The following is a 12,343-nucleotide window of genomic DNA, read 5'->3' on the forward strand; positions in this document are numbered from 1 at the left end:
TGTTTTTTACACCATATATTTCATTAGGGTAGTAAATTCCATTTCCTGTGTTGTGTGAGAAATGTCTAGTACACAATAAGATAAAGGCGCGCGGGGGGGGGATCTACAGTACACTTTTATATTAAAATAGTTGCTTGTTGATGTTGGCAATATTAACATGACAGACATTTGAAATTTAGTTTCCCTGCTGCTTTGTCATATACCTGGTTTGTGTGTGTCTGGTTGTAACTGTATAAATTTCATCCTGTAGTATAACCTGTCGGATGGAGAGGACAATTTGCTCCAGTTGTTTTGCAGTAACAGTTTCTTGCTGGGTTAAGATTGGTCTCCCAATTTTTAGCATTGTGCTTATCATTATCTGTAAAATTGCTAGAGCAGACACTAAGATCACATTTTCTAAGAGGTTACTGTGATGAACATTTCTCCAAACTTTTTTTTCATTTTATAATAATAATTAATAATAATTTATTATTTTTACCCTGCCCACCTGGCTGGGTTTCCCCAGCCACTCTGGGCGGCTTCCAAGAAAGATTTAAAATACATTAACATGTCACAGATTAAAAACTTCCCTGAACAGGGCTGCCATCAGATGTCTTCTGAGTGTCAGGTAGTTAGTTATCTCTCTGACATCTGATGGGAGGGCTTTCCACAGGGCGGGCGCCACTACCGAGAAGGCCCTCTGCCTGGTTCCCTGTAGCTTTGCTTCTCGCAGTGAGGGAACCGCCAGAAGGCCCTTGGCGCTGGACCTCAGTGTCCGGGCAGAATGATGGGGGAGGAGACGCTCCTTCAGGTATACTGGGCCGAGGCCCTTTAGGGCTTTAAAGGTCAACCCCAAAACTTTGATTTGTGCTCGGAAATGTACTGGGAGCCAATGTAGGTCTTTCAGGACAGGTGTTATATGGTCTCGGCAGCCGCCCCCAGTCACCAGTCTAGCTGCCGCATTCTGGCTTAGTTGTAGTTATAGTACTCTTATCACCTTTCACAGCTTTTTTCAACAGAAGTAATGTGCATTTCTGTATGTTTTTACTAGTTTGCAAGAAGCAAAGTACTACTGCAGTATATGTGGCTTCCTGTCTGCATGTGTGTTCCTTTTGTCTGGTGACAACTTTGCATATGTATATTGTTCAGAAATAAAAATTAACAACATCCTTAGAACCAAACACATTAAAAAGTAGATAACTTGAGGACAGTTTTTCAGACTACGGTCTAATTCCCTATTTTTCTGTATGGTATTCACTTTAGCTTGAATAACAGTGCCTATAATTGGTATTATTTTAACTGAGAACAAAACAGGTTTGTATTGAGTGGAATTATTATTTAATGTTCTACATAATACAGTAGCTAAGCTTTTGTTCTTGTTAAAACTTAGGCAATCCTTTTTATTGAGAATGGGGTGAGGGAGAACTACCTTTTTATAGTCTTGGTTGATTTTTATTTTGGAGTCTGTGAAATGTCAATTGTTCAGTATACAAGTCTCATAGAGAACCTGCTAGGTCTTTATCAGATGTAAAAAGATGCACAAAATGGGTGCGGTAATAATTTTGGTGTCTGCTGCTGAAAGGGAATGGAAACTTTGGGACTTCATTGAATTGTTCTTTAGCAATCATCAGAACCCACAGATTGGTAATGTAACTTCAAGGCAATACTTGTATGCTGATCTTCTTAAATACTGTCTTCCCCATTCCCACATTGATTTCAACTTTGCCAACAATTTGGGTTGTCTTCTTCAGAGGTGTGGATTTTGTTGGTTTAAGACAGTGATGGCGAACCTATGACACGCGTGTCAGACGTGAAACGCAGAGCCCTCACTGCTGGCACAGGCCCCATCGGCCCATTCGCGCTGTTGTTGTTGTGTCGCCCCCCCCCAATTTGTTCTCCCGCTCCTTGTCTCCGCTACAGCTTGTCAACCCTTTCTGTGCTGTTTTTTCTGGCGCTTTGGCAGACTATTATTGGGTGTAACAGCGTTAGTTTTTTAACCCGTTCTGTGCTGGTTTTTTGGCGCTTTGGCAGACTATGTCGGTGCTGTGTGTTAGTTCTAGCGAAGGTATTATTCGTCATTTATTTTTGTTCTCTTCCCCCCAAAAAAAGCGCAGCATCTATGGGGCATCTCCCCCCAAAAAGCAAAGCAACTTTTGCACCCCCCAAAAAAACCTCCAAAGGTTAGCAGCTTCCCCAAAAAAGCTCAGCAACTCTGGGCACTTTATGATAAATAAGTGGTCTTTGGTTTGGTTGAATAATTAGTTTTTGGTTTCTTAATTACAGTTATATATTGCAATTATCCATTTTTGTTATTTAAACTATAAATATCGTGAAATTATGGTTTTTTTCTTGAAGTGACACACCACCAGTTATGCTCGGGTTTTTTGGCCAATTTTGACACACCGAGCTCAAAAGGTTGCCTGTCACTGGTTTAAGAGCATAAGAAGAGCCTGCTGGAATGGGCCAAAGGACCATCTTGTCCAACACAGTGGGCAACTAGATGCCTATAGGAAGCCCACTATCAGAACCTGAGTGCAACAGCACTCTCCTAACCTGAGATTCCTCCGAACTGGTATTCAGAGGCCTACTGCATCTGACACTGGAGGTAGAACATAGCCTTATCCTCCATGAATTTGTCTAATTTTCTAAAGCCATCCAAACTGGTAGCTATCACTGGGGATGTGGGAGTGAGTTCCATTGTTTAGGTATGCACTGTGTGAAGAAGTATTGTCCTGACTCTTCCAAAATTCAGCTTCATCCATGAGTGTCATAAGAGAGGGCAAAAAACTTCTCTGCACCCACTTTTTCCATACTATGCATCATTTTATCAACTTCTAATTCACCTTTTCTCTAGACTAAAAAGTCCCATATGTTGTAACCTTTCCTCCATTCCCTTGGTGATGTGTCTCCCCCCCCTTTCTGAACCTTTCTAATGTCTTTTTTGAGATAACACAACCAGAACAGTACACTGGTTTCTCAGCGTGGTTGTACCATATAATGAATGGCATTTTGATACTGGCAGTTCCGTGTTCAGTCCCTTTACTAATGATTCCTAACATAGTATTCATCATCTTCTCAGCTGTCACACACTGGATTGATGTTTTCACCAAGGTATCCACTACATTCCCAATGTTTCGCTAATGGTCAGTCACTGCCAGTTCAGACTCAGTGAGCATACACTGTGTTTTGGAGGTCACAAAATCCGAGAGGTGTTAATAATTGCTAGTTTGTTTAGATCTCATGTTTGTTTGCTCTTTATGAACAGTCTTGGTATAAAAGAGTGGCATTGAATAATTTCCACTTGACACAAATTTCTTTTCCTATCTGTGCTGGCCTTTTTGTTGTCTGTTTTTCGACAAATGTTATATGGGCATTTGGAATCTACACCGACACCTGTTTGATTAGATGTAGATTAGATGTTAATGTCATATTTTATCTGAATTGATGTTATCAGAGGAAGGGAAAAGCATTGCAAGAACAGCTCAGCTGAATGCAAACGTGAAGCTGGGCTATTTAATGCAAGTCCCTTGCTACACATGCAAGAACTTGCTGAGCCCACTCTTTAAAGCTTAATCCTGTAAATTCTTTGTCTTATAGGAAGATGACGATTCAGAGACTGAAAAACCTGAGGCTGATGACCTAAAGGTATTTGGAAGAGTGTTATGATGGGAATACAGTGTAAATGGCATGATTAGTTCATCATTTGCCTCTCATATTGTTGACAAGCTGGTGCAAAATCTTGTTGTGGGGTCTGGGGGAAGAAACTCTTGAAATACTTAGAAATAGCCCAGATTTTGAAAGGCTACTAAAATGACTTTCCAGAACAAATTAGGTAACTCACTACATTATGAAATATTTTGCATGGGTTCTGAATGATCAGATTAGTTCTTGCCATGTGCAAGCATATTTTGCTAAGAGTACATGTGTACTTATTTGAATCTATACAGTGTTTAATACTGCCTTGTGTTTAATAATACTGGAGTATGTGGTGAGCCAAATGCCCACTAGCACGCTATGTATATAACATGAGCCATGCTGCCCAGAAAGTTCTCATGTTGCCAACCTCCAGACCTAATGTGGAGGAACCACATGAAGATGGGCCTCAAATGATGAATGCAGATTCCGGGATGGTTTATATGGGGGAGAGGTGGTCCTTCAGGTATTGCAGTCCTGAGCTCTTTAAGACTTTATAGATCAAAACCAGCAGTTCAGATTGGGCCCAAAAAATAATCGGCAGCCAGTGCAGTTGGGCCAGGATTGGTGTACTATGTTCAAACTGTCTCATCCCAGTGAGTGACACGGGATTTGGTCTAGCAACTGATTTTTGGTGCAGGGGTGGGGAGTTGTGGTAAATAATTATGTGCTGCAGAGTAGACTAAGAGGGTGACACTGGCGTGAGTCCCCCCTTCCTCCTCTCACATGTATGAATTTGCTTATCTTTTCCAATTTTGCCCCAAGTGTAGCATTGCAGTATGTACTGATGCCAAGCAAAGTTCAGAGATGATTTGCAGACCCTGATACAAGCCTGCTGGTTTGTACTAACCTTGGTGAAAATAAAAAAAATCCTTCAGTAGCACCTTAAAGACCAACTAAGTTTTTATTTTGGTATGAGCTTTCGTGTGCATGCACACTTCGTCAGATACACTGAAACAGAATCCGCCAAACCCTTATGTATATTCAGAGGGTGGGGGTGGGGGTGATGGGAATGGGTGATGGGCTGATGGGAGTGGTAAACCTGTAGATGGCTGTTAACAACTGCTCTTAAAGACATTGGATTCTTATCTCATTATCTCAAGCTTTCTTTAGCGCCTCAGCCCTTGCTCTCCCCCCCAGGACCAATTGCAGTCATCAGCAGTCGTTAACAGCTATCTACAGGTTTACCACTCCCATCACCCATCCCCATCACCCCCACCCCCACCCTCTGAATATACATAAGGGTTTGGTGGATTCTGTTTCAGTGTATCTGATTAAGTGTGCATGCACACGAAAGCTCATACCAAAATAAAAACTTAGTTGGTCTTTAAGGTGCTACTGAAGGAATTTTTTTATTTTGCTTCGACTCAGACCAACACTGCTACCTACCTGTAACTTGGTGAAAATGTTAGCGCAAACCAAGGAAAGGAAAAGCAGGAGCAGTTTCACAGTATGCTTCCTGTCTTCTGACCATCATTTAGCAGTGTCTGTGCTGTGTCAGTGTGATCAGCAGCTATCGTTGTATGTTGAATTGTGCTGTGGCCAGAATCTTGGGCATTCATTGCATTGACATGCTAAACTTTATGCTGACTAGGTAAACTATGGTATACTGATGTTACACTAATGTAATCTTTTCCACATAAACTCTTAAGTTTATTTTGTGAATTTTTTTATATAAAGCTGCTCATTTACATAATAGTCTAGTATGGTGTTGTCTGCTCTGTCAGTAGTTCTCCAGAACCTTGGGCAAGCTTCTTTCCCGCTATCCACTAATTTAAGTTGGGTTTTTCATTTTTTTCTGGAGGGGCAGGAATAGAACCTGGGACCTTTTGCATGACAAGGATGTGCTGCACTACATGTACCATATAGATATTACATTGACTGTATGGAAGCATCAAAGTTATGCCATACTAGCAGTGTTAGAAACTCAGATATATAAGCTAGGCGCCAAATGGCTCTTTAAACCAGGGTTACAGTCGCCAAAAGGGAATGCCTAGTGGCCATTTGGGGGCCTGGTGGCTCAAAAGTCGCCCCCCCAATACAACTTTCTTGGTCCCTGAATTTCATTCTGATTGTGCAGATAAAATATAACGAATAGAATTATACAGAATGTGTTGCTAGTGTATGAAAGCAATCAAGATCCAAGGATCCCCAGGGATGCACCTCCAGGTGGTGATTTCAGGTGCCATCCTGGCACCTAGGAATCTTCACTTGGTCGCAAGTGGCCAATAGCCAAGGCCAAAATGTGCCTAGCCAATATCAAATGCTGTGTACCAATTTCCAAAACTACTTCTTGTTTGGCCTCCTACATTCTGTGTAATGTGATGGTGCAATCCTGTTTTTATCTTCCTGTCATAGCCCCTCCCTGAATCAAATGCCACTCAGGTCTCCCACCCACCCAATCTTCAGGAGCTGGTTTTTATAGTTTGTGCATGTGGAGCACTGTGTATGGCCTTTGAGTTCCTTCCTGTCTTGTAGTTACATCGTAACACTTTCTGGGCTGGTTACCTGATTATCTGTTATGCAGTTCAACTTAAATCTCTTAACTGGTTAGAGAGCCCTTCCTTTATTCAAAATCACGTTACCTATTCAATAGTACACCAGAAGGTGTCACTGTTTTTCCAGGTGGATTTATCAAAGTTAAGCTACTATAGTTGTGTTAAGCTGCTGTGTGTTCATAAAAGGCTACCACAGTATTCTTCCATTTTTGGGACTTGTGCTGCTCGATGTTGCTATAGATAATATAGTTGAAACTTGTGCTGCTCGATGTTGCTATAGATAATATAGTTGAAACTTAACAGAAGACTTTACAGCCACATTGCATATGTGAACAGCATGTTCCAGTAAGCTTTTCAAGTTCAGACATTGATGTCAAGCAGTGATTTCCTCTTAACCCTCAGGGCAAGGCTAGTTAAAGTAGGCCAGAGTCTTTAAAAAGGAGGCTCTGGATAGAGCAGAAAGATGTCACAATTCCGTTGACAATATTACCTTGATACAGTAAAAAATTATAAATGCAGCAGTAATAAACTGCAATCGCTGTATAGCATCTATTATGTCTATCTGGGGGTGTTATAGAACCATCTTCTCCCTAGATATTTCTTTAATGTAATCTATTTTCAACTATGGGCAAAGAAATTGAGATAATATTTCAACAAGCACTAATACTGAGATATGTTAAATGCAGTGTAGAGAGCATGTTCTTGAATATAAAAGAAAATTATAAACTGCTTTGTTAGTGGCATATACCGTATTTTCCCATGTATAAGACTAGGATTTCCCCCTTAAAAATATGTCAAAAATTAGGGGGTGTCTTATACATGGCTAGTGCTGAGGGTGGGTTTTCTTAAATCCGAGTCCCCCAAAATAGGGGGTGTCTTATACATGGGGGCGTCTTATACACAGAAAAATATGGTAACTCCATATTGGCTAAATCTGCCCAGATAAGGGTAGTAAGTGTTGGATGTATGGCCAGTAATGGGGCTGACTTTATGGTGGAAATGCCCAATTATCAATCTTTTCAGGAAAAAAATGCATATGTAATTTCTCTCATAATTCATAAGAAGAGTCCTGCTGAATCAGACCAAAGGCCCATCTGGTTTCTAAATGTTCTCACAGTGGCCAAATCCCTATGACAAAATGCTATGATATGCTCCCTGGTTCCCCTTTCCCTGTGGCCTTACCTCCCCCAGAATAGCAGTGACGATGACCTGTCATTCGGAACTCCAGACCGAATTAAGTTCTTAACCCGAGGTACCACTGTAAAAATCTGAAAAGGTAATTGCAGAATATGCACCTTAAAGTGTGTGTCTTGCAGAGGACTCTCCTGAAGAATTCTGGTTCTAAGTTTGAATATAGGTAAACTACAAGAGGTAACAAGTGAGACCATTCCTTCTGCTTAAGTCATCCAGGTAATGTTCACAGGAATAATTACCTTTGCCCATGATTACTAATCTGACTATGCTGATATGAGCAAGTTAATACACAGTGCCCTGCCCTTTTCAAGTGAGCCTTCGACACTTGCTTGTGTGCATTAAAACACTTAAAATCCTTTGAGGAGCTCCTTCTCTTCATACCCCTTTCCGGATTTGGTTAGAATGCTGCCATTTACAATTCTAAATTGAAGCAGTATTGAATTTGCAACACCAAAATACTTTCCCCTGAACATTACTTCAATGGATAGTCTAAGAAGCCATGTTGACGTCTCACTGTAACTTTAGTATTTGGTTTTAGCACTGGTGGGAGTTCAGTGTAAGATTTGAAAGATCAGATTGTTGCCATCCCCTCCCTCTCTCTTCACCGCCCATTTCCAATTGCATGCTGCTTTTGTATAGTATAGTCATGATCTTTGACAAAAAGGCAGAGTAGTTTGAACTGTCTCTTGCCCTTTGGAAAGAGCGAAGATTCTCTAGAATCCTTTATTCTGTTGTCAGGTGCTGTGCCAAGGACTAAAGTCTGCAAATAATGGATCATAAATTGCCACCCCTGGTCTTTAACAGGAAGAGGTATTCAGATGGTTACTTAAAATGCCAAGAGGAATGAGGGGCACAGTGTGAGTCATGCACTGTCTATTGTGAGTCAAGGTTAGAAAACCACTGATAGGCTATAGGGATCACCAACTGCCAGTGTCTGAGTCAAATTATCCTACCAGCTACCAACCCAGATGCAAGAGGAGTACAGTATAGGTGGAAATGGTAGTTGTACTAGTAGAACTTTCTAGCAGGTCATTTCTGGGAGTAGGGATACCACCTTGGCACAACCATTTGCTTCTCAAAGTTACCCTCTTAGCAAAAACTAGTTGGTGTCTGGTCTAGAAAGTAACACATGGTTGTCCCTCATGCATCTAAGCCTAATGTTAATGGTTAATCCAAACAGGAGCAAAAAAAAAAAGGAAACCCAGAATAAAGTCTCGTGTCTCCTCCATTACTACTTTCTGCCCAGTTATTTATACTGTACTATAAAAGTGAATGAGGGAATGAAACTTCCTAGGACCTTTGTAGAACAGCTTTGGTTAGCTGTTTGGAAGATGAGACATGTCCATTACGTGTCTGCTTGTTCTTCCCACAGCAGGAGTGCAAGCTGCAACAAACCCCCGACTCCCTCAAGTGTTGAATACCACAGATTGTTCACATGGGTGTGGTGTGGCTTTCAAAGAGGAGAGAAGGGTATTTTAGATTGTGTTAGCTGCCAGGGAAAAAAGCTACCCTTCCCAAATGCCCCTTGCTGAGAGACCTGATGACTTGAGCGCTGTTCTTTCCTTGCGATTTCTTGACTGTTGACATTCTTGCATTAAAAACAACAACCCCATTTTGTATATTAAGCATGTCAAAGCCTAGCTTAGGACCCAGGTTAAAAGTGAACACTGCATCTAGTCAGTTTCCACATCTCACGTCATCAAAAAAAGTTACCGTACCTCTCTGCAGGAAATGGCTGTCCCCCGGGCTAATTGAGACTTGTCAGACCGTGAGTGTGTTCATCCACATGCCACTAAGCAAAAGTACCATAGAGGTGAGTGCCTCTTGTAAGAAAAGGTCTTGGGGTGAATTCAGTTGTTTTTTAATCCAAAGATGCTCTCTAGTGCTTCCTAAGGAGAGGTGCTTTTCCTTTTCTGTTTAAGCCAGCCACTAGTAGCTATTCAAATACTGCACATTACAGTGATACCTCGGTTTAAGTACACAATTGGTTCTGGAAGTCTGTACTTAATCTGAAGTTTACTTAACCCGAAGCAAACTTTCCCATTGAAAGTAATGGAAAGTGGATTAATCCGTTCCAGACGGGTCCGCGGACTACTCAACCTGAAGCATGCTTAACCCGAAGTATGAGTGTAATTGGTTCTGGAAGTCCGTACTTAACCTGAAGCGTACTTAACCTGACAGGTCTGCGGAGTACTTAAACTGAAAGTACTCAAACCGAGGCATACTTAAACAGAGGTATGACTGTACTAGTGAGTGGGATTTCTGTTCAAGTTATGGAGAGCATGCTGCATGAAGCATTGATAGCAACTAGCTGAAAATTGAGAAACCCTGGGAAGCTGTAGTGTCGGCACCCTGTCTAAAACAGAACTGTGGTACCTCTGGTTATGAACTTAATTCGTTCTGGAGGTCCGTTCTTAACCTGAAACCATTCTTAACCTGGGGTACCACTTTAGCTAATGGGGCCTCCCGCTGCCGCCACCACGCGATTTCTGTTTTCATCCTGAGGTAAAGTTCTTAACCCAAGATACCACTTCCAGGTTAGCAGAGTCTGTAACCCGAAGTGTTTGTAACCCGAGGGACCACTGTAAAAGCCTACAATTCTTAATTATGAATGTTCCTAAACATATTTTACAAAATTCAATTGTAGCATACCATTTTCTGACTAAAAGTCAGAAAGTATCTCATAGAATCTTACGAGTTGGAAGGGACCCTGAAGATCATGTAGTCCAACCCCCTGCAATACAGGAATGTGCAGCTCGTCCCTTACAAGGGATCAAACCTGCAACCTTGGTATTGTTAGCACCACACTCTAACCAACTGAGGTATCCAAGCAGTGGGCTGGCAAATAAACGCTCCCTTAGTCTAGACGTTGAACACGACAAACAAATCAAGCAGGGTACAGGGATAGGATGTTGTTGGTAATTGTATAGTTAGAAACTCCATATGCAACTTATTTAGAAAATCTTAATAAAATTTTCATTGGGGGACGGAAACGATGAGCCACAATTTTTGCAGCTGCTTTCAGCTCTGCCATACTGATGAGCTTCCCTCTAGTTCAGGCATGTCCAAAGTCCGTTTGGGGGGGGCCTAATCCAGCCCGGTGGTCGATTTAATCTGGCTCCCGTGGCAGGTGTAAAATCCTTTAAAAAGCCCAACTTCAATCCTAAAAAAGCTTAACAACTTTGGGGTTAAATGCAAAGAAAAGCTAGTAGTTGATGACAGGTCCCTGGACCTGACATTCAGTGTTAGGGTATTTAAGGACTCTCGTGGGTTTAAAAACACTTTCATGATTCAGTTGACTTCTGGTTTGCCAAATGTTGTTTGTTTGGGTGTCTGCCATAGTAGTTCAGTGGATTTATACAGTGTTAATATAGCTTAAAAGTAAAAGGCAAAATTAAAGACATCTGCTTTCTGTTATGTTAAGATCGAAAAGATTACAATCTGAGGAGTTGACTCTTCATAAATTGATGTTCCTTCCTGTTTGCAGCTGGGATAATATTTTTTTTGTTCTCGCCTCTGCAAAATAAATATAGTTGTCATGCAGGAATCTGGAAAAAGGGATTTATTTACAGAGGTATACATGAATTTCTCCCTTTACCTTTAGCAGAATCCACAGTGTAACCTGCTGAGCTTCCTAATATTTCCCCCCAGAAAAAAATTTGTTTCTCATCTTATGTTTGGCATTTGTCCTACGGGCTGGTCACGAAGCTGGCAAACAGGATACATCCATGGGAAGTGTGGTTTGTTTTGGGCCTTCTCCCAGTATTTTCCCTCCCACCCTCATTGTTGGACAGGAAAACTTCCTGCTTTTACTCTCCCACAGCTCCATGCAGACTGAAATTGGGACAATGTATTGAAGTTAATGTATGCCATATAATTTTCAATACTGTAGATGAAAATAGTTTGTCATGCAATTCTCACCCTGCATGTTTGTTTCCTGAATTCTGATGGATGTCTAGATTGGGTTGGGGGTTCTTGCCCTTCCTCTGAAGTAATAATCTGTTATTAAATTGTATATATGCAAAGCAATTTACATATAGACTAAAGCCAAGAAGTCTGACAGGTTGAGAATATTAGCTACTTACAGGGCTTTATATATGTTCCTCATCTTGTACAGATGTTGCCTTTTAATCAGTCAAGTTCTGAATGTGTAGATTATACAGTACTTTTTAGCATTTTTGATTATCACTTGCTGGCATATCTTCCTTTTTAATAGCAAATTTGCTGGATAGTCTGAAGAACAGCTGCTGGTAACTTAGCAAAGAACTATGTAAACGATAAATATTGCCATTAATAAAGCATCATATCTAGAACTCCTATCCTGTTTCTCCTGTTCATGTGGGATAGTGCAGAAAGCTGTACAACTCCCCGTGGGCCACACTTGATAGGTTGGTGAGGCCACCTACTTCTCAATCACCTATTGTCATAATTTCAGGTGATAGATATCTGTCCATGTTCTAAAGCAGTTGCTGTAACTACTGATCCTTTGAAGACATGTTTTCAGTGCCAGTCAGCTAATTGGTGCTTGGAGCTTGCCTTTAAAGGAGTTCACTGTAACAACCAACCAGCTGTTTGTTGGTTATAGGGAGCCCTTCTTCAGAGAAAGCTGTTTAAATCCCAAACAATGGAGGATGTGGCTTTGAGTCCAAGCCTTTTCCCTCAGCCCTCTCAGCTTCATAAATATAGCTAGCTTAAAAATGAAAAAAAAACCACTAAGTGTTTCAGAAATGATAGTATTAATATGTTGTGATAGCTTGAATTTATAGCTCAGTTATAGATTTGGTACTGTCAGGTGCATAATAAATTCATTTGTCTAGAATTACTGTTATGGACTACCATGCAAATGTCCTGCACACGTGCTCTATAACTTGAATTTGCAGGCGATATTTAACTTACTGGGAATCAGTGTATTTAAAAGTTGTTGTGATAGCTCATGATTGCAAAGAGAAACTTAAACTGCCATTCTGTGACAAGTGGCA

The 12,343-nt window shown here is 41.0% G+C and overlaps 1 protein-coding gene and 1 long non-coding RNA gene across 3 annotated transcripts in view; one reads left to right on the forward strand and one right to left on the reverse strand.

Moving 5' to 3' along the window:
* Positions 1 to 12,343, forward strand: part of SAP30BP (SAP30 binding protein) — a 36,550-nt gene that overhangs the window by 2,800 nt on the left and 21,407 nt on the right. The window contains exon 3 of one of the 2 annotated variants that reach the window (XM_035104493.3): positions 3,577 to 3,624. The exons of the other annotated variant lie outside the window; for it this stretch is intronic. Coding sequence (XP_034960384.1) covers positions 3,577 to 3,624 — 48 coding nt within the window. The remainder of the gene's footprint in view (positions 1 to 3,576; positions 3,625 to 12,343) is intronic. 2 annotated transcript variants of the gene reach the window in all.
* The window catches only part of LOC148686801 (uncharacterized), a 34,097-nt gene continuing 32,495 nt past the window's right edge, over positions 10,742 to 12,343 (reverse strand). The window contains exon 3 of the long non-coding RNA XR_015948035.1: positions 10,742 to 10,880. This is a non-coding gene — a long non-coding RNA (uncharacterized LOC148686801). The remainder of the gene's footprint in view (positions 10,881 to 12,343) is intronic.

The sequence above is a fragment of the Zootoca vivipara genome, chromosome 2 (genome assembly GCF_965207765.1).
Source record: "Zootoca vivipara chromosome 2, rZooViv2.hap1.1, whole genome shotgun sequence".
NCBI lineage: Eukaryota > Metazoa > Chordata > Lepidosauria > Squamata > Lacertidae > Zootoca > Zootoca vivipara.